Source organism: Myotis nattereri (genome assembly GCF_964212035.1).
Source record: "Myotis nattereri genome assembly, chromosome: 9".
NCBI classification, from domain to species: Eukaryota; Metazoa; Chordata; class Mammalia; order Chiroptera; family Vespertilionidae; genus Myotis; species Myotis nattereri.
In genome coordinates this window covers 533907-554610 of record NC_138084.1, presented here as the reverse complement: position 1 = coordinate 554610, position 20704 = coordinate 533907, and the positions used below count along the sequence as shown (strand labels likewise).

Below are 20704 nucleotides of genomic sequence, written 5' to 3'. Positions count from 1 at the left end.
TAATTTACAGGTATACAGGCCTGTCGGTGTCTCCGGGTGGCCACCTATTTCTGATGTTTGGGCTTTTAAAAAAATATGTTTTCATTAATTTCAGAGAGGAAGGGAGAGGGAGAGAGGGAGACATCAATGATGAGCGAGAATCACTGATGGGCTGCCTCCTGCACAGCCCACACTGGGGATGGAGCCCACAACCCGGAATCGAACCATGACCTTCTGGTTCCTGGATTGACGCTCAACCACTGAGCCATGCTGGTTGGGCCATTTCATAACCTTTAGCGACGTAGGTGCCTCTATTGGCAAACACACTGGCTTTCAAGAAAGACGCCTCTAACAAAGCACTAGACGTTCATCAACAGCTCCAAACCCACACCACAGCCTCCCGGCGACAAAAGCAAAAGCAGGGGAACCGAGACCTGTCTAGCAATCAGTGTCTCAGTGTTTTACGTTATTGCAGAATATCTAGGCCAGTGGTTCTCAACCTTCCCAATGCCGCGACCCTTTCATACAGCTCCTCATGTTGTGGGGACCCCCAATTTCATGGTTACACATTGAACATCATTAAAGCACAGTGATGAATCACAACAACAATATGTAATTATATCTGTGTTTTCCGCTGGTCTTAGGCGACCCCTGTGAAAGGGTCGTTCGACCCCGAAGAGGTTGCGACCCACAGGTTGAGAACCGCCGATCTATATAGTCAGCAAGGCTGATGGGATTTACTAATTTATGTAGAGAGCAGCTATGGGGCTAAGCCTCAGACCTGTTGGCAAAGCCACAAACAAGTCCCAGCTTAGAGGGCACAGTCCTCTTGGCATAATTAGGCTTGACCTTATGACGCTCCCTAGATCCTTCCTAGGAAGCTAATTAGCTGTGGGAGGTGCAGCAAGTGCTGCCAAAACCAGTGAAACTCACAAGAACATTGTAACGATGGTGACCATCACCTTGTTTACCTCTGGCTATAAAAGAAAGGCTCAGGTTGCCTCTGGATCTCTCTGTGGCCTCAGCCAGGCACAGGAAGATCCACCTAGACCCAGCTTATTCCCTCTGTCTGTCTGTCTTTTCTCCATCCTTCGCCGCCCCCCTCAGGCTCACCAAGCCCTTGGCTGAGCTGGCCCGCCACAATTTAGAGAGGACGAGCCGAAGTCAGTTAAACGGGTTTGTTCACGTTTGGCTAAGGTTTTTCTTTTGTTTTTTACCTCAACAGTTGGGTTGCCACCCAAACACTGATGACGGACAGACAAACCCACTCACCCATTTTGGGAATGTTCCTTCCCATTTGGGTCCATTTGGGGTTACAGACAGCGCCCAGCTTGGGGCGACCTGAGGCCTCACGGCTTGGACGTGTGGGACCTCTGTCCCTCTCCCTGGGGAATGGTGAAGCAGGTCTGGCCGCAGCATCGGCTAAACAATTTCCTCTTGCTGCCTCGGTGGCTGCTTCGGAATGTCCCGGAATTGTGATGGCTGCCCACTGTTTACATTTCTGTACGGCATCTAATAAGTCTGCAACCCATTTCCGTTCTTTACGGGCTGCCTTAGGAAATTTAGAAGCCCGCCGGCCGGCGTGGCTCGGCAGTTGAATATTGACTATGAACCAGGAGGTCACAGTTCAATTCCCGGTCAGGGCACATGCCCGGGTTACTGGCTCCATCCTCAGTGTGGGGCGTGCACAGGAAGCAGCCGATTCATGATTCTCTCTCATCATTGATGTTTCTATCTCTCTCTCTCCCTCTCCCTTCCTCTCTGAAATCAATAAAAATATATTTTAAGCCCTAACCGGTTTGGCTCAGTGGATAGAGCGTCGGCCTGCGGACTGAAGGGTCCCAGGTTCGAGTCCGGTCAAGGGCATGTACCTTGCTTGCGGGCACATCCCCAGTGGGGGGTGTGCAGGAGGCAGCTGATCGATGTTTCTAACTCTCTATCCCTCTCCCTTCCTCTCTGTAAAAAATCAATAAAATATATTAAATATATATATAAATTTTTTTAAGAAACAAAAGAAAATTAAGAAGCCTCGCTGCTTCCGAAACGTCCTAAAGGTGTGAGCTACCCCAGGGGCACAGCCACCACCACGGCAAATACTGGCCATGACTTCATCTTTGGCCGACAGTGAGGCCGGTGGGGCGGGTTTTATTCGGGTAAATGAGAACCTTCCATGATGTCATCGGGCGCATTCCTGCGCAGCCTTTCGAAACCCGTCCGCGAGCCAGTGCCGTCAGCATCGCCGAGGAGCTGCCTGTGCACCACCCCTGGGAAGAGGCAGGGCCCGTCAGCAGCACGCAACCACGTGTGTCTCTGTCCTGCAAACCGAGTAGCGAAGCTGCCGGGCTCAGCCTGTTGCGCGGAGTGTGAGTGCCGGTGGCCGCAGCGCCGCAGGGGCCAGAGCCAGGCGGCGGGCGGGTGTTGGATGGGAGGAGAGCCTGTCGCCGAGGAGAGCCCGTCGCTGTCTGCCGTTGGCTCAGGCCGTGTCCGCAGCAGAGACGGGGCGTCAGGCAGGGCAGGGCCCCCGGCTTCTGACCCGACTTGCTGGCTACAAGAGCCTGCAGGTCTGTGGCCCCCTCTGGATTTTGGAGTTCAGGTTTCTCTCATGAAGGTGCCCCAGGGTGGACGCTCTAGATCAGTGGTTCTCAACCTTCCTCACGCCGCGACCCTTTCATACAGCTCCTCATGTTGTGACCCAGCCATAACATTATTGCCGTTGCTACTTCATCACTGTCACGTTGCTACTGTGATGAGTCGTCATGTAAATATCTGACATGCAGGATGGTCTCAGGCGACCCCTGTGAAAGGGTCGTTCGACCGCCAAAGGGGTCGCGACCCACAGGTTGAGAGCCGCTGCTCTGGATCGTTCTTTAGCGGTTTCATAGCTCGTTTCCCTCCTGGGTGCCACTGAATTGGATCCGGTCCATGTACAGGCGGGGCCCTTAGTGGAGCATTTGGAACCCAGCTGTGACAATATTCAGTCAAACCCAGGGTTAATTAGTAACCGTGTTTATCGATCGATTGATTGATTGATTTTAGAAACGTCGATTTGTTGCTCCACTTCCTTATGCATTTATTCGTTGATTCCCGTCTGCACTCTGACCGGGGATCGAACTTGAAACCTTGGTCCTGGGACAATGCTCTACCCAACTGAGCTCCCGGCCGGGCCATGGGTCTATATTAGAACCAGAGTTTACCTGGCGACCAGAACCAGAGCTTGTCCTTTGCTGTCCCTGGCCCTTTACAGCCAGCTGTTGTGATAGGCAGTCTGCGTCCTTTTAGCGATTGCCTAGGGCAGCGGTTCTCAACCTGTGGGTCGCGACCCCTTTGGCGGTCGAACGACCCTTTCACAGGGGTCGCCTCAGACCAGCGGAAAACACATCTATAATGACATACTGTTTTTGTGATTAAGCCCTATGCTTTCATGATGTTCAATGTGTAACCATGAAATTGGGGGTCACCACAGCATGAGGAGCTGCGCGAAAGGGTTGGGCATTAGGCAGGTTGAGAACCGCTGTTCTAGAGCATAAAGCTAAATAGCTCGCGGGTGGGATTCGAGTGGAACATCTAGGGAATTTAGCATCACTTCGGGCAGCGTTCAGTGTCTAAGGCGAGCATGTCAAACTCTCGGCCTGCAGGCCCCACGCGGCCCACAAGGAATGTTTTTGCGGCCCAGCCGATATAACATATGTAAGGAACGTCTTAATAAAAATTTCTAACTTAATTTTTACAATATCCTTTCATATATAATTATTGATAACGAGCTACAACGTTCGCTAATGACTGATGATTATGATCGTGTTGCATTCATTCCCCTTACGCGCCTTACGCGCAGGCGCACCATTTCTCTCCACTGACACCGGCAGCAAATATTTTAGCGGCCGATGGCCACGTCATTAGTCTCGGACTGACTTGTTGGGTGTGCGCAACAGGAAATATTTTGCTTTCAGAGAACAAGAAAAATAGGTTTATTTACGTGACGCTTATTAATTTGTGCAGTTAGTGTCTGGTAAGTGAATGTTCAGGAAAAAATGTTACTTTTTATTACAATGTTCTGTTATTTTATGTGAACGGTGACTCGTTTATGTCAGCCCTTTGCATTCAGCGTGTCTCTATCGGAATAAACCGACGTTTCTGTGAAGATTGAAGCTTTTGGTTTTTTGCGGCCACATCCACGTAAACCTTATTGGTTTGGCCCGTGGGAGCCTTTGGGTTTGACACGCTTGGTCTAAGGCAGTAGGCGGGACTCTCCGTATGTTGGTGCCGGACAGACAAGAGCAAACTTGTAATCTTCCCAGGTGGAGGCAAAGCGTCTTCCCACCGGAATGCGGAGCTAACGCCACGTAAACCTATTAGCGAAAAACACCGGCAGGCCCAGGACGGGCCGCTAATCAGGTACACGGATTTGGAGCCCCAGGATGTTGGGGATTAACTAGCCTATTTATAGCTCCGAGGTCTGGTGCAAACCTCCACCCTGTTCCGCTGGGTGTCTTTACGGGAAGGACAGGAGAATTGCAGGGGCTCCTACGTGGAATTATAAGCCCCCCACTTTTATTTTTAAAACTTGATTCTAGAGAGAGAGGAAGGGAGAGGGGGAGAGAGACACATCCATGTGAGAGGGAAACATTGACTGGTTGCCTCCCATACACATCCCAACGGGGGACGGAACCCGCAACCCGGGCCTGGGCCCTGACCCGGCATCGAACTGGCGACCTTTCCGTGCCCAGGGCGACGCTCAACCAATAGAGCCACGCGGCCAGGGCTCACGCCCCCTTTTAAAAGGAACCTCGTGTAGGGGCTTCGTGCACAAAGGGTACTGGTGCCCGGACAAGGCCTGGAGCTGCGCGGGGATGTCCTGCACCAAGCGTTCGGTTTCTCCTGTGGCGGGCGGTGTCTTTAAAGCAGCGGTTCCCAACCTTCCTCACGCCGCGACCCTTTCACACAGCCCCTCATGTTGTGGGGACCCCCAGCCATTACATTACTTTCGTTGCTACTTCATCACTGTCATGTTGCTGCTGTTATGAATCGTCATGTAAATATCTGATCTGCAGGATGGATTTCCATTGTGACACATTGAACATCATGAAAGCATCGTGATTGATCACAAAGTCAATATGTCATTATGTGTGTTTTCCGATGGTCCGAGGCGACCCCTGTGAAAGGGTTGTTGGACCGCCAAAGGGGTGGCGGCCCACAGGTTGAGAACTGCTGCGTTAACGTCATTGCTCTCACCGGCCGGCCTTACAGACTCAGAGACTGGAAGTAACCACACAGCCGGCGGCTCAGGGGTGGGGCGCCCACCTAGGAGCCGGGAGGTCCCAGTTCGACTCTGGTCGGGGCACAGGCCCGGGCTGCAGGCTCGGTCCCCGGCGGGGGTCGTGCAGGGGCAGCCGATGGATGTCCCCCCTCATCAACCTTTCCATCTCTTTACCCCTCTCCCTTCCTCGCTCTCTAAAAAAATGAAATAAAAATCAATAAAAAATATAAAAATATAAGTAACCACACAGGATGTTCTGAATGAAGACGTTCTACCAGAAGCAGTTCAGGCGGCTGCCCTGTCCTCGGCCGGCGTCTTCCCTCCGAAGGCCCATCGTCGCCGCCGCTGAGCCTGCCTCTGGGATGACGCGCCTTTGGAAAAGCGACGTGATTTTCCTTTTCCCGGATCCCTCGGGGCCCGGCCGCGGCTCCAGAGCAGAGACCACAGATCCCCGAGTGGTCATCATGGTCGCGTTCCTCGCCAACGTTAACTATCCTGCACCCAGAACCCTCCCCAGAGACACCCGGACAGAACCCTCCACGGAAACACCCGGAACCCTCCATTGTGTGACTGTTACTACTTTTCTGTCTGGAAACTTCCACTTGAAGGTAAAAACCGACCCACAAAGCACTCACTCGCCAGAAGCCAGAGGGAGGAAGGTGTTGATGCCTCCGCTCCCTCTGAAACGAAGACGGGGTCACCCCACCTGGAAAGGGAGTGTGTGTGTGTGTGTGGGGCGGGGGCTGCGAGTACGTGACCTTGGGGCCAGGCCCGGGTAGAGCAGCCTATAGCTTCTGGCAAAATGCCCTTTCCTGCTGCCATATGCATTTTTACAGAATTTTTAAAGAACATATTTTTATTGATCTCAGGAAGGGAGAGGGAGAGAGAGACAGAAACATCAATGATGAGAGAATCACCGATTGGCTGCCTCCTGCACGCCCCCCACTGGGGATGGAGCCCGCAACCCAGGCACGTGTCCTGACCGGGAATCGAACCTGGGACCCTTCAGGCCACAGGCCGACGCTCTATCCACTGAGCCACACCGGCCCGGGCTGGCTCCCCTGTTCGGACTCCATTCCCAGCCTGACCCCTGAATCTGAAATGGGGCCTCCAGGTGGAGGGCGCGGCTCTCATCTCAGTGAGGGACGGGGCGGCTGGGCCTCGTCACCTCTGTGGGCGCCCGCCGGCGTGAGGCAGCATCAGTTGTCCTGGAGCAGCCGAGGGTCCCCCGTGGGTCCTCCTGGGCCCCGAAGGTCGACCAGGTGGCGAAGGGCGGGGCTCCCCCCGGATCGCCGGAAGAAGCCGGGCTCCTGGGGCTGGCGGCCTCGGGGCCTGAGAAGCAGAGGCGCCAGGAGGCTGTGCTGGGACCCGGAGGGGCAGGCGAGGTGCCGGGGCAGCAAGGGACCCAGTGGCCGGGAGGGACCAGGCGGGGTGAGCGGAGGAAGTGGCCAGCAGGGCCGGCTGCGAGCAGAGGGGGGCTGCCTGGCTGCTGGGCCTGTGTCCTCCCTGCTCCCCCTGCCTCGGAGGCCCAGGGTTGCCCAGGGTCACAGGCCCTGCCCGGGGCTGGAATCTGGGGGCCGGGAGACCCCGTCTCGCGCTGCTGGTGGACAGGGCACCTGTGAGGTCAGGTCTTGGTGCGGCTGGGGACCCCCGGGGAGAGGCAGTCACTGTGCCCGCAGACCGTAGAGTGGCGTGCGTGTGGGTCTGGCACCTTCCCCAGCACCCTCTCCCTCCCTCCCTCCCCCCCCTCCCTGCGGCCGGGGCGTCTTCTAGAGCATCAGCCTGGCCCTTGGTTCTGGGGTCCACGCGGGGGGCGGGGCGGGGGGCCTACCGGGGCCTCAGCGCATAGGTCCCTCTTCGGTCCAAGCTGCGGCCGGAGCGGATGGCGAACCAGAGGAAGGAGCTGAGCAGCATCGCGTACACCTGGGAGGGTGGTGCCTGAGCCAGCGGCTCCGGGAAGGCCCCCTCCACCCCCCCACCCCCGCGGCCCCAGGAGCCTCCCCAGGAAGTGATGGGTCCGCAGGATCCCCCTGTCTCAGGAACGGGGAGAGGCGGGACCTCCACCCAGGCCACCTGCCTGGGGCCGGCCCTGCCCTTCCGGCCTGGTGGGAGGGGTGGTGGGGGCGGGCGAGCGGGTACCATGGTGGCGAGGCCCACGCTGGTCAGGGTGGAGGCGATGTGTCCGTGTGTCCTCACGAAGCTCCTCACGCCCTGCAGGCAGTCCTGCGTGGAGGCAGCGAGGTGGCCCCATCGCCCGCCCGCCCACCCGCCCAGGCCAGGGGTGAGGGCGGCAGTCGGGGTGAGGAGGGAGGGGAGGCTGACTCGGTGGCTGGCTGCCTGTCCTGTCCACACGTTCACTCTACAGGGCCTGCCTGCTGTGTTGGGCCAGAGCCCAGCCCGGCTCACACTTGGTGACGGGGTGACTTCGGTTGCCCTGGAAGTCGGGGCCCCTGGCTCCTGGGGCAGCCGGTTGGTCCCACCCAGGAAGCCACCCCGATCCCTGGGCACAGCCCTGCAGCCTGGCCAGGGTGCTCCTCGGGAAAATGAACCCTGGCCTGGCCGGCTCAGGGGTTGAGCATCGACCTATGAAGCAGGAGGTCACGGGTCGATTCCCGGTCAGGACATGCGGGCTCGATCCCCAGCGTGGGGCGTGCAGGAGGCAGCCGATCAGTAATTCTCCTCATCATTGATGCTTCTATCTCTCCCTCTCTCCCTCCCCCTTCCTCTCTGACGTCAATAAAAATATATAAAAAAGAAAATGAACCCTGATCAGCCCCATCTCACCATGTGGCCCCACTTCTCTGGGAAGGCAGCCCTGGGCAGACCACTGTCCGGGACACATGCCTGCCCGCCCGCCCTCCCCCCGGGGTGGCTCTGCAGGCGGCAGGCCCAGCGCCCGTGCCCACCTCCCGTGCTGCCCCTGTCCCCACCCACAGGCCGGGAAGGTGCCTGAGGAACGCAGGCCTCCCTCTCCTTGGGCGGCAGGAACCAGCCCCCCGGCTCTCAGCCCCTGCCCCTCCAGCAGGCAGCCCCATGGGGGGAAGGTGCTGGGGCAGCCTCCCTCCCTGGCCCCGCCATCTGCATCCTCCGGCCTGTTTCCTGGAGGGCGGCCAGGAGCCGAGTGATGGGGTGGGTTTGTTTCCTGGCGGTGGGGGGGGGGGGGGAGGAGGCCGCCGGGAGGAAGGGTGCCAGGCCCCGCTCTGGGCCTTAGGGAAGGAGGGGCTTCCTGCCTCTGGTCTCGGAGCCTCTGCAGCCAGGTTGGCGCAGGCTGGCCCTCCGGCTCCTCCAGGGGCCCTGAGGACGCCTGTGTCCCCCCTTGCCCCCCCCCCCAAGGCTGACCGCCTCTGCTCTGCACCCTCAGCCCCATCACCCCCAACCCCCGCGCCTCTGGAGGCTTCTGAGGGCGGGTCTGGCGCCTGGCGCTGCGCCTGGCCCCGGGGAGCCTGCCAGCTGGGAGCTGGAGGAATGAAGGAGCGATTGGAGCCTGGAGCCGCGTCCAGTGGAGGAGGACCCGGCCGGTGCCAGGGTCAGGCGCGCCCGCCCAGCCGCCCCCTGCAGCCTCCTCTCCCTCCGCAGCCCTCCCCGAGCCCAGCAGGGGGCTGGTCCCCCAGGGTCTGGGGGAGGCTAAGGGGTGGCAGAGGCCCTGGTCGCCCGCGTGGGGCTCCCCCTCACCTGTGTGGCCGCCTCCTGTCCGCGGCACAGCTCGGCCTCCGCGCTGCCCAGGAGGCCGGAAGGAGAGCTCTTCCCACAGCACAGGAACTGCAAGGACAGACAGAGGGGGCTCTCAGGACCCCAGGACTCCCGTGTGACAGAGGGGAAACCGAGGCACAGACAGGCCAAGTGACTAGGCAGGGTCTGGCAGAGACCAGGACGGGGCGCAGGGCGACTGGGCAGCCTGGCCCCCCATGGGCGGGGCCTTGCACTTTGTTCTGGACCCACGAGTTCGGTAGCGGCCCTGGCCAGGCCCAGGGAGGAGGCCTGAGCTCTTGTCCCGGTGGCATCCATGGCCTGTGGCCCGGGACCCCGGCTCAGCCCCTGGCGGGGCCGCCCTGAGCCCAGCTCCTGGATCACAGTCCCCATGGGGAGGCTGATCGGCCCAGAGGTGCCCGGCGTGGGGGCGGCCTCCCCACCACCCTCACCGTGTCGTGGATGGCCGCCAGCTCCTGCCGCCGGGCGCTGGACGGGCTCGTCACCGCCTGGTCGTACACCAGATCGTAGGTGTCCAGCAGGGCATCCTCCACCTGCAACGAGAGGGTCTCCATGAAGCCCCCAGGCGGGCCTCCCCTGCTGCTGAGGGGTGTCCGAAGGCCCCCTTCTCCGCCATCCTCCCCCCGCCAGGCGGGCCTCCCCTGCTGCTGAGGGGTGTCCGAAGGCCCCCCTTCTCCGCCATCCTCCCCCCACCAGGCGAGCTCCCCGACGGTGGGGCCGGCTCTCCTGGGTGCCCGGTCACAGTGGTTCCCCAGACTTCACTGGCAGGGACCCCCCCACCCCGAGAATGGCTGTCAGCGCCACTCCTGCTCCCAGGGGTCCTGAAGGATAAGCCAGAGGCCCCAGCTCTGGGCTTGCGGAGCGTGCAGGGCTGGCCGCGGAGGTGCCCTCTGCTTCTGTCTGTGGACACGGGCAGTGGGGCAGGCAGAGCCGGGCCCGGGCAGAGCGGCCAGGTGTGGCCACGTGTGAGGGGTGCTCTGGGCATTTCCCCAGAATGTCTGTGCCTTTCAGGAAGCCCAAGCCGCCGGGCTCCTGGCCAGGGGAAGCCTCGGGCCCACAGGGCCAGCTCCGGACCAGCAGAGCCCCTTGGGTAGAGGACAGAGGAGAAGGGTATCCGGTGACAACGAGCCTGGCCTGGCTCTGCCTTCCCCGGCACCCTAACCGCATTGCCTCCACCCACCTAACCACCCCTGCTGTGTCTTTCCCCATGCTGCCCCCCCAAATGGAATGCCCTCCCCTTGCCATGTCATTCCTTCAAAGACAAACTGGAAGCTCGCCTCTTCCAGGAAGACTTCCATGATTGCTCCGGTGCTGGTCTCCTGGCACAGTCCAGGCCTCTGAATTCCCCTGCCCCCTGAGGCCTCCCTTCCCACCGCAGAGACCTGAGCCATCCATCACCTCCCTACACCCCACGCCACACTGAGCTGGGACATGATGACGGGTGCACGAGGTGCTCCAAAGGGCTGGGGTGAATAGAGCACCCATGCCTGCTCCCGCCACTAACGCCTGCCCTTCGGAAAGGAAGGGCCGCCCCCCGCCCCTACCTCTACCCCCTGGAGGGCTGGGGCAGCCAGCAGGCAGGCAGTGGGGCTGTCCGGACCAGCCTTTTCCGAAGCCCACTAGGAACCAGATGGACTTCCGTCCGGAACACGGCTCCGGCGCTAATTAACCCTCCCCCTGAGACACGCTCTGCGTCCTCCCAAACGCAAACCCAGCCACTGCCTTCCCACCGTCGGGAGGGGCAGCACCCTGGGCTGGAGGGCCTGGCAGGGGCCCTGACTCTTGTCTCCCAGGGAAATGCGGGTGGGGGCCTGGTGCCGATGGGCCTGGTGGAGCTGGCCTGGGCCCGCGGGGCAAGTGGCTGTGACGGGGAGCTGGGACACCCCCGGCTGCGTCCACCCCTCCGCCAGCTGCTCTGCCCCACTCGGCCGGGCCCTGGGGCCAGCTTGTCACTGTAACACCTTCAGGGGGCTGACTGTGGCTGTCCGTCCCCACGACCCGGAGGCAGGGGCCACGGAGCAGATCCGCCCGGGCCAGGTAGGGGGGCCAGGCCGGACTCTCCCTGCAGACCTGGGCGTCTGTCCCCATCACCGTGTCCGGGGGTGGGGAGGCTGCGGGTCCTGACACCTGGGTGCTCCCTGCCAGGGCGCCTCACTTTAAGCTCATCTCCCAGAGCTCCAGGGGTGCCCCTCAAGATGGGGTCCACCTCTCAGATCAGGTACCAGGGGAGTCACGTCCCCGTTCCCGGCCCTCAGCCTGGGCTTGCCAACTCTGGGCTGTGCCCCGACCCCCACTGCCGGCTAAACCTGTGGGGGGAGGGGCTCGGGGGGGGCCTGTGGGGGCTGCGGGGGGCTCTGCAGACCAGCTCATGGGGCCGGCAGTCCTTTCTGCCCCAGCCCACGCGGTGGCCGGACAATCGGGAGAAGAGTGGCCTCCAGGTGAGGGTGGGGCGGGGCCAGACCCTGAGCGGAGGACAGCGCCTCCCGGCCTTCCCCTGGGGCCGCGCACTCATCCTCCAATGAATTATTCAGCGGAGCCGCCAATTCATTTCCCCTGCGTCTGGGGACGCTGGGCTCTCAGGCTGCGGCTGGGCGTAATTGATCGCCGTCTCATTCGGCATTCGCTGCACGGCCACCGGTCCCCACACCACTGGCCTCGCCAGCTCTGGGCGCCGGCCAGGCCCCCTCCCCCACCCGCCGGGTCTGCAGCCTGCCTCCCCTGTCCTGGGCTTTCCTGTCTGTAGGGGGGCCCTGCATGAGCTGGCCTGGCCCTTTCAGGATACTTGAGGGGCCCCTGGGGGGAGGCAGGGGGGCTGGGGGTTAGGGTTAGAGTCAGGCTCTGGACACCCCCGGGGCAGACAGCGTCCCTGCTCCCAGGACCTCGTGGGCGAAGGAGCCGGGCGGGACCTGTCTGGCCTGGGTTGACCCCGAGGCCACGGTGCCTGCCACGTGCCTAGGTGGGGGCACAGGAGGGGGGCTTGGCCTGCCCAGGCCCTGGCACCAACCACCACCGTCCCATCCGAGGGAGGGCTGAGGGGGGCCCCACTGAGCCCCGCGCACGCACTGGCTCAGCCCGCCCTGCAGCGTGCCGTGGCGGGGTCTCCGGGACCCTCTTACCGACGCGGGGACGGCCCCATCAGGGGAATGAGCCGCCCAGAGCCGGATGGGGAGGCCGCGCCCGGACTCCGAAGCCAGTTCCTTCGCCCAGGCCACCTCGTGCCCCCGCGGGCCTGGACACTCACAAGGCCGCCCGGACGGCAGGTGGGGTCCATCCGACCGTGGCCCGGGGTCAAGCAGGGCCCCGAAGTGACCCCGAGCGTCGGTCGGAGCACGGGCCAGACCAGGGTGATTCCTGTGGGGGTGGGTGGCAGGGGTGGGACAGGGAAGAGGCCCAGCTGGGAGCCCTCAGCTCTGCCCCCCCTGCGCTGGCGGGAGCCCAGCTGGACGCCGGCCTGTCGGTCCCTGCAGCAGGGACTCCCCCGAGAGGAGAGGGTGGAGGGGTGGTGGCTCCCCCGAGAGCCGGCGGGCCCAGGGCGCCCTGGCAGCTGTCTGGACCGGGACCACCCACGCTGTGACCCAGACCATTGCTGGGGGGATGGGTGACGTGAGCCCCAATGCAGTCCAAGCAAGACGGCTGGCCTGTCCCTCCGAGAGCCACGGCCGCCTCTTAGGGGCTTCGAGCCCCCCAAAAGCCAGGGGGGTGTCCTTTTCCTGATCTGGTCACAGGAGAGTGACCCCGAGTGATGCCAGCGTGGGAGGCCGTCTGGGGCGACCCTGGGGCAGGGCAGGGAAAAGGCGTTGACTTGGGGCCATGAGCCTGGGCTCTGCCGGGGTGAGCCCTCCCCCTCTGGGCCTGTGTCCTTCCACGCGCAGGCTTGGGGTGACCGCCACACTCAGAGGCTGGGCCACGCAGCCTCCTGGGCTCCAAGGAGCCATGAGGGAGACAAGGCCGGTTTCTGAGGGTGAGGACAGCAAGGACCAGAGAGGGTGGTCACACACCTAACAGCACACAGCACGCACTCCGCCCCCATCACCCGGCAGCCGCCTCCATCACCCTGCCCACCCTCCTCCCAGCGGCCCTGGCACTGCCCCGAGGGCCCCATCGGGATGCAGACCCCTCAGTGCATCTTCGGGAAACTGACTCCCCCAAATCCACCCCTGAGGGGACAGCCCCCCCTCACTTCCCCCAACTCCTGGGAGCCATCTTCCTGGGCCAGGAGGGGGCAGGAATGAGGGGCCCTAGTTGGGGGGGTCTGAGGCCTGTACCTGCCTCCCCTCCTTCTCCTGGGAGCTGCTGCCCCACCCGACCCCCAGGCGGAGAAGGGCCCCTCATTGGTCCCCAACCGCCTGCCCATCTCTCCTCTAGAGACGGGGCCGGGAGCAGCCATGGCCTCTGCTCGGGTGGGTGGAGGGCACTCACCTGGGTGGGGTTGCGGAGCCTCCAGAAGGCGCCCTGCACCAGGGCACAGAAGACCAGGGCAAAGCACAGGAAGCCCTGGGGAGAGGGGTGCCCGTGGGTCAGGAGCCCTGAGCCCCGCTCCCCAGCCCGGGCAGGCACACGGGTCCCCTCCGCCGGCCGCTCTCGGGAACCTCTGCCATTGCCGGTGTTGGCCCCCGGGCCTGTCACTGGTAGCGCCCACCCCACCCACCTCCTGGCCCAGGCTGGAGGGGATCCCTGGCCTGACCCTGCCCACTGAGACGGCCCCGGGTGGGGGTGGGGTGGGGGGGTCCTGCCCCGGGGAGGGCCAGGCAGAGCCGTCCCTGGACCTGGGCCTGGGCCTGGGAGGACCTGCCCCTTGCAATGGCCAGGCCTCAGCAGGGACAGCTGGCGTATCTTTTGTTTGTTTGTTTTTTTAAATAAATTTTTGTTGATCTCAGAGAGGAAGGGACAGGGAGAGAGAGAAACATCCATGAAGAAAGAGAATCATGGGCCGGCTGCCCCCCGCACGCCCCACACTGGGGATGGAGCCCGCAACCCGGGCCTGTGCCCTGACGGGGAATCGAACCGTGGCTCCTGGTTCCTAGGTCGACGCTCAAACCCTGAGCCCCGCCGGCCGGGCTGGTTTTGTTTTTGAAAACCTCTGCAGCTGGGCTCCCCCGGCTGCAACCCTCAGGTGGGGACAGCTCAGGCCAGGTGGGACCTTCCCAGGTCACACCCTCCCTTCGTCACACCCTGCTCCTCCCCAAGACCATGGGCCCCGGTCCCCTCACTCTGACCACGGCCGGGACCCCAGTGTTGGAGGTGGCGGTCCCCGGAGACCATGGGTCCAGCCACGCCTGCCTCTCTGCCTCTTTCTCGGGGGTCAGAAGCCACTGAGCATCGGGGACCCCCCCCTGACAAAGCACTCGTGCCCCTGAGACCTCGGTGGGGCCGGCAGAGGGTCACCACAGACAGCCCAGCTGGTCCGGCCCCTGACCACACCCCCGCGTCTGCAGCGTCCACAGGCCCCAAGCCACACTCGGCACCCCCCCCCCCCGCCCTGAGTGAGGGCACACGGAGTGGGCTGCCTGGCTGACTCGGCCTCCCCCCTCCCTCCGGGACTGCCCGCAGCCTGGGGCACGTGGCCACCCTGCTTGGGGGAGACACCCGGGACTCCATGACCAATTGACCAGCGAGGTGCCTGTAGATGCAGACAGACACACAGACACCAGCCAGGCCAGGCGGGGCAGAGAAATAGCTCGTGTGTGTGTGTGTGTGTGTGTGTGTGTGTGTGTGTGTGTGTGTGTTGGGGTGGCTCTGTGAAAGGGCGGACCACCCAGCAGCCCCCAAACTCTAGTGTGGGCGCAGGGCCCCCTCCGCCCGATGTAGACCGCCCCCCTTCTCCCCTGCCCTCCGCCTGCCCAGGAGCCTGCAGGCCTGGAGGTGCCTCCTCCTTCCGCCCCCTCCCTTCCCCCCATTCTCCTCTCTCCTTCCTCCCCCTCTTCCTCCCTCTACCGCCTCCGCCTCCCCTCCCTCCTCCCTCCTCCCTCCTCTCTCTCCTCTCCCTTCCTCTCCCTCCTCCTCCTCCGTGGCTGGCTGAGGGCCACCTTCCCCATCTGGAAACCATCGCTCAAGGCTGCCTCCCAGGCCGGGGCCCCGAGCCAGCTCCGGGCGCGGCATTTCCTCCGAGAGGGCCTCTCCCCCCACGGCTCCCGCCCCTGCAGAAGGGGTGCTGGGCGGAGGAGGGGCCACGGACCCCAAGGCCTCCCGGGGCTCGGGCTGCTGGTGTGGCCAGGGTTTCCTTGTCCTCATCCCACATGGACACGGCTTTCCTCCAGCCACCCGCAGCCTGGGCTCCGCCTGCAGGCTCGCTGGCTTCCTGTCCCGGAGCTGCTCTGGGGAGAGGCCGGGGCGGGGGCAGGAAGGGGGGCCGCCGGGCGCCTGTCCCTTTGGGAAAGATCGCCCCGCGCCCCAACTGCTTCACATGTGCTCACACACGCACACACGCACGCACACACACACGCACACGCGCACGCACACGCACGCAGGCAGCGTAGTGAGCGGGTATCTGGGAGCCAGGCTGTCCAGCACCCACGGGCCAGCCTGGGGGTCGTGGGCAGGGACGGGACACACCCACGGCAGCCTCCCAGGCGCTGCCCGCAGAGGTCAGGGGTCAGGGGAGCTGGGGACACCCTGATGCCTGGCTCAGCTGAGAACAGGCCTGGGCTCCCCAGACAAGCAACCCGGTTTGCTGCCATAAGCCAGCACCACGTCGCCCCCTGGCGGCCACTGCTGGCCTCTGCAGGCCTCCTCCCCGGGGCTCCACACCAGCTCTGCCCGCTGCGGGCAGCCTGCCGTACTGTGCGCCCCGTTGGCTGGCCCCTCACCCGAGGGCTCCCCTCTGGGGGGCAGGCCACTGCCTGGCTGGCTTCCCTCCCTCCAGCGCCTGGCTCAGCGATTAGGTCAGCGATTCTCAACCTCTGTCACCTCGTGGCACGTAAGATAAGCAATAACATTTTGTGGCACACCAAAAAGACTTCTATATCCTGCCGATGTGACAAGAAACGGAAAGGTATAATTCTGATGCATTCGCACCTGGCGGCTATTGTTGTGTTGGCCGTTGTATTTTCTTTACCAGGTGTAACGGTTAATAATGCAGATACCACTTAATAACGCCGATACCGGTTAATAATGCGGATTCACCTTTTACCGGTTAGTAATGCGGAGTTTGTAATCAAAGAAAACACGATAATTTCAAGAGAAGCATCAAAAGTGCTTTGTTCAAAGTCATGTCCATCGCTAGCTACAATTTCCCCCATCTTTCAGGGAATTTGTGGAGACCGTCCCAATAGAACTTTTCTTGTTTTGAGGAGACCATTCAGAGACCCCATTTTCCACGTCTTCGTCCGTGTTGAAGTGCTGCTCAGAGAGTGCGTGTGCCGTCGATCGGAACACGTGGTCATCTGAGGGAGCGAGGGCTGGTGATCACGGCGGGTGGGTTCATACCTCCCAGGCAAGATCTTCTAACGTGTCCTTAACTGGTTTGAAGTGTGTGATGGTGCGTCATCACGAAGCAAAATTACTTTGCTGTGTCTTCTGGCACATTCTGGTGGTTTGACGATCAAAGCGTGGTTTAAATTGATTATCTGTTGTCGGTAGCGATCAGTATTAACGGTTTCACCTGGTGTTAGAAGCTCATAATCCACCACACCTTCCTGATCCCACCAAACGCAGAGCAGTGTCTTCTTTCCGAAGGGGTTTGGCCTTGCAGTCGATGTTGATGGTTGACCTGGATCAACCCATGATTTTGTGCGTCTGGGATTCTAAAATAAATCCACTTGTCATCGCCAGTCACAATTCGATGCAAAAAAATTTTTCTCTCATGCCCTTGAAGCAACATTCTACTGACGACTTTTCGGTTTTCCATTTGTCTTCCGTTCAGTTGATGTGGCACCCGTTTTCCTTCCTTTAAAATCCTTCCCATTGTTTGTAAACGTTTGGAAATTGTTTGCTGAGCAACGTTTAATCTTCCTGCGAGTTGTTTCTGAGTTTGACACGCATCTTCATCCAATAATGCTTGTCACTGTCGGTCTTCAAACTTTCTCGGTTGACCTGGACGTTCTTTGTCTTTCCCACCGAAATCGTCACTTTTAAAGCGTTTAAACCAGCGCTCACAAGGATCTTGAGATGGAGCATGTTCACCATAAGCTTCCCGAAGTATACGATCACTTTCAGCAGCACTTTTCTCCAAAATAATGAATTAAAACTTCGTGCAAATGCTCTCTTTTTTTGCACGAAATCTGACATTTTTAAGCATAAAAATATCTATGATGTTAACACTTTCAGCAAATTTGACATATGAAGTTTTGAAGCTTGTTGTCAACATAACAAAATGGCATACATATCAAATCACATATATGTCAACATATGTGTAACTCCATCTAATGAAAAAAATCTGCATTATTAACCAGTCCACCTAGTAAAATATATATTTTTTATGATTTCAGAGATGAAGGGAGAGAAATAGAGAGATAGAAACATCAATGATGAGAGAGAATCATCGACCGGCTGCCTCCTGCAGGTCCCCTACTGGGGGGTGATGGAGCCCGCAACCCAGGCATGTGCCCTTGGCCAGAGTCGAACCTGGGACCCTTCAGTCCGCAGGCTGACGCTCTATCCACTGAGCGGGGGCGAGGGCGCCATTGTCATTTTTTATTTGACAACCTTAGGGGTCAGAGGTCAGTGCCCGAGAGCCAGATGTGGCATGTTGTACATTTCTCGCTGCGCACCGGGTGCCACAGGTTGAAAATCGCTGCCCTGGGCTCTGGCGCCAGCCAGACACCCAGCCGGCCCTGCCCGGCCCTGTCCTGCCCGCGGGGCCCGGGTTGGGGCTGGGGCCGCAGCTCCAGGGGGTGGCCCTGTCCCTGCCCTCGGAGAAGGTTACAGCCAGGAGTCACTCCACAAGCATGGATGGCACAGGCAGGGCAAGAACCCGACAGCCCTGGGGCTCGGACACCGGCTGGGGAAGCACAGCACCCCCCACCCCCGCTGCCCCTGGCTTCCAGGGTCTCCGACCCCCAGGGCTGGAGGCAGCAAAGCAGGGGCCTCCTGGCTGGAATAGAGGGGGGCTGGACCCCCTATACCCGGGCACTGAACCCGTGCCAGGTGGGAGCTGGGGGAGCAGATGGGAGCACGGGCACCGGGGGAGAGAGGGGGAGCCCGAGCCCTGGGGGCACAGGTCTGTGGGGACCCGGTGGGCAGGTTTGGGGGCAACACAGGCCACTGCTGTGGGGCCTGTGGGGCCTTGGGGGCGGGGGAGGCCCCTCTGATAGCTGCACAGGGCAGTGTGGGGCTCAGGAGAACCGGGGTGCCGTCCACCTGGGCCCACAGCTCAGCCCAGACCTCAGGTGATGGACGGGCAGGGCGCCTTTTGCTGCCTCGCTGGCCTCTTCTAACAGGACAGGAAACTCACCTGAGACCCTGGCCTCGGTCTAACGGAACCGGACTCCCTACCCCACCCCCACCTCCCGCCGCCCCCCCTGGCCTTTGGGAATGGCACCCAGGCCTGGGGGCCAGCTCCGCCTCTCATGGCCCCGGGTGATCCCCGCCGGAAGCAGGGCCAGGGGAGGGTTGTGGCTGGTCAACTTAGGGGGACCCTGACTGGTTTGGGTGGAGGAGTCCTTGCCCTGGGGGCGGGGCCTGCCTGGTGTCTGGGGGCGGGGCCTGCCTGGTGTCTAGGGGGCGGGGCCTGCCTGGTGTCTAGGGGGAGGAGCCTGCCTGGTGTCTAGGGGGCGGGGCCTGCCTGGTGTCTGGGGGGTGGGACCTGCCTGGTGTCTAGGGGGCGGGGCCTGCCTGGTGTCTGGGGGCGGGGCCTGCCTGTTGTCCAGGGGCGGGGCCTGGCGGGTCTCACACCCCTCCATTCACTGTCAGGCCACTGTGGGGAGAGGCTCCCTGGGCTTCTAGTCCTGACACTCTGGATTCCAACCTGGGGGGCGGGGGGCTGGGCATGGAGGACTCACCCCGGCCATGAGGCCCCCGGCCTCCCGCACGGTGGCTGCGGCACTCAGCACGGCCCCCAGGGTGAGGAGCCCGGCCAGGCTGATCCCTGCGAAGAAGACTGGGTGCGCAGAGAGAGGAGGGTTAGGGGGGCTGCGGGACTTTGGGGAGCCCTGTCTCCCTATCAGGCGGGGACGTGCCTCCGGCCACAACCCCGAGCCCGCGCTCAGAAGGGCCCGAGGGAGGGAGGAGGCCCTGCCCCACCTCTGCGTCCTGCCCTGCTGGCTGGAGCCTCTGGAGCACATGCCCCCCCGCCCCCCCTCCCCCCCGCCCCCCCGCCCCCCGCCCTCCGCCCCCCCCCCCCCCCCCCGTCCCAGCAGCAGGTGGCCACGGGGCTGCCCCTTATCAGCCCAGACCCAGGCTTCCTGCAGGGCGGCTGGGGCTCAGGGTTAAGGCTGACGCCGGGCCTCGGGGCACAGGCTGGGGCTGGGCCTCACTCCCCCCCCCCGCACCCCCCGCCCCCTCCTCGGTGCTTGCACCTCAGGTCGAGCCCTGGAGGGACACTGTCCCTGTGAGCTGCTCAAGGACCCTCGCCCCAGGGCTGAGCCCCCCTCTGCGGGGACACCCCCTCTGGTCACTGCGGCCAGAGACCTGCTGCCTGTCCCAGGCCCACCCCTCTGGGGGCTGCACCCCAGCCAGGCTCCCCCACGGCTGCCTGGCTCCCGAGCCTCACTTACCCCCGCGGTGCAGGGCTGGGTAGGAGGAGCCCTCCGGGGACACACGGCTGAAGACGGCAAAGTGGGCTCCGAAGTAAGTGAGAGCCGCCATGGTGGCCGCCAGGAGGCCCAGCAGCTGGGGGCGCAGAACCAGAGTGGGGCTCCCTCCAGCCTCCTGGTCTCACACGAGACAGGCTCAGCTCCAGGCGTGCCCCTGGGGTGGTCTCAGGGAGGCCTTTGCCCAGGTACCCCCGACACACACAGATTCCCCCGGCACAGGCACCCCAGCACACACCCACACAGACACCCTGACACACACACACACACACACACACACACACACACTCACACCACCCCCCAAAGACACAACCAGGGGCCTCGGCTCACTCTGCACAGTGGGGAGTGGGCCCCCCAGTCCCAGCCCCGGTCCTCCCTGTGAGAGCAACCCCCAGGCATCACCCCCATTCACCCCAGTGCACCCGCCACCCAGGCCTCCTCCAAGCATTTGGCTGTCCGGTGGGGGGGCAGACACCACCCACAGGGGCAGCCACCCCAATGTGGGGGAGCCGCTGTGCTGGAGGCCTAGTCACACGGCAGCCACCCTCTCCCCTGAGGCCCTCCCCTCCCCCCCAACCTGCCTGTTACCAGGACAAAGAGGCTGGTGACCAGCATCTGGCATTTGGCCACCCTGACTCGACTCCGAGGGCCCATGGTGGTCGCCTCTCCTCTCCTCCCTTCTCCTCCCTCCCTCCCCCCTCTCCCTTCCCCTGGGGTTTCAGCTGGGCGGGACCTCAGCCACAGCTGCCCTCCCAGGAGGTAGACTGAGCCCGCCCACCTGTCAACACACCCCGAGGACTGAGCGGGTGCCCGGAAGGGCAAGGGCGGGCAGGAAGGGGAGGGGCGGTGAGGCCAGCGCTGCCACCCTGGCTGCCCCAGCCTGGCCCAGCAGGACACGGCCTGGTTCCAGGTGAGGCCACGAGGACACCTTGGGAGGAGGTGGGTGAGCAGGAGAGGGCGCCGGGGTAGGGGGTGAGCTCCCCGTCTGGGGAGTGTGCGAGTCCTGCCCCGGCCCCAGTCCTGGGGGGCGGGGGGCGGGGGGGGGGGGCGTTGGGAGCAGGCCTCGCTGGGACCT

The 20704-nt window shown here is 62.5% G+C and overlaps 1 protein-coding gene across 5 annotated transcripts; it reads right to left on the bottom strand.

The window, feature by feature from the left end:
* Positions 1-6076: 6076 nt before the first annotated feature.
* On the bottom strand, positions 6077-20317 carry TSPAN32 (tetraspanin 32; the record flags this gene model as incomplete). Of its 5 annotated transcripts, none has more annotated exons than XM_081099205.1 (9): positions 6077-6565; positions 7065-7156; positions 7373-7456; positions 8906-8992; positions 9373-9474; positions 13361-13435; positions 18880-18977; positions 19594-19708; positions 20211-20317. In XM_081099205.1, 8 exons carry the CDS (start codon positions 19682-19684, stop codon positions 6433-6435), a joined length of 762 nt encoding a protein of 253 aa, XP_080955331.1. In that variant the 3' UTR covers positions 6077-6432. The 5 variants fall into 5 exon arrangements, with proteins under 5 accessions (XP_080955331.1, XP_080955328.1, XP_080955327.1 ...); XM_081099202.1 differs by having other exon boundaries at positions 20218-20313; XM_081099201.1 differs by having other exon boundaries at positions 19594-19747; positions 20218-20283.
* Between the last annotated feature and the right edge of the window lie 387 nt (positions 20318-20704).